This window comes from Terrapene carolina, unplaced genomic scaffold (genome assembly GCF_002925995.2).
Source record: "Terrapene carolina triunguis isolate 2854851 unplaced genomic scaffold, T_m_triunguis-2.0 Scaffold751, whole genome shotgun sequence".
In the NCBI taxonomy this organism is placed as follows: domain Eukaryota; kingdom Metazoa; phylum Chordata; order Testudines; family Emydidae; genus Terrapene; species Terrapene triunguis.
Genome location: NW_020665102.1, coordinates 198312 through 198664, shown reverse-complemented (window position 1 = coordinate 198664; position 353 = coordinate 198312). Strand labels below are relative to the sequence as shown.

General features: G+C 69.7%; 1 protein-coding gene across 1 annotated transcript in view; it reads left to right on the top strand.

Annotated features, from left to right (window-relative positions):
* Positions 1-283: 283 nt before the first annotated feature.
* Positions 284-353, top strand: part of GPS2 (G protein pathway suppressor 2) — a 1751-nt gene continuing 1681 nt past the window's right edge. The window contains exon 1 of the mRNA XM_026660342.1: positions 284-299. Within this exon, the coding sequence (XP_026516127.1) occupies positions 284-299 (16 nt within the window). The remainder of the gene's footprint in view (positions 300-353) is intronic.

Sequence of the window (353 nt, the reverse complement as noted above, 5' to 3'; positions counted from 1 at the left end):
GATGGGAAGGCCAAGGGGGTGATGGGAAGGATGGGGGGGGCTGTGGGGGTGACAGCGAGGGTGGGGGGATCAGGGAGGCTGTTGGGGTGATGGGGAGGCCAGGGGTGGGGAAGGGGCTGGGGGGGTAACCAGGAGGCCAGGGGAGGATTGGGGAGATTCGGGGAGGATCAGGGAGGCTGGAGGGGAGGGGCTGGGGGGGGTAACAGGGAGGCTGGGGGAGGATTGGGGAGACTGGGGGGTAAGAGGAAGGCCGGGAGGGGGGATCAGAGAGGCTGTTGGGGTGATGGGGAAGCCAGGGGGTGGGGAGGGGGCTGGGGGGGGTAACAGGGAGGCCAGGGGGAGATCAGGGAGGC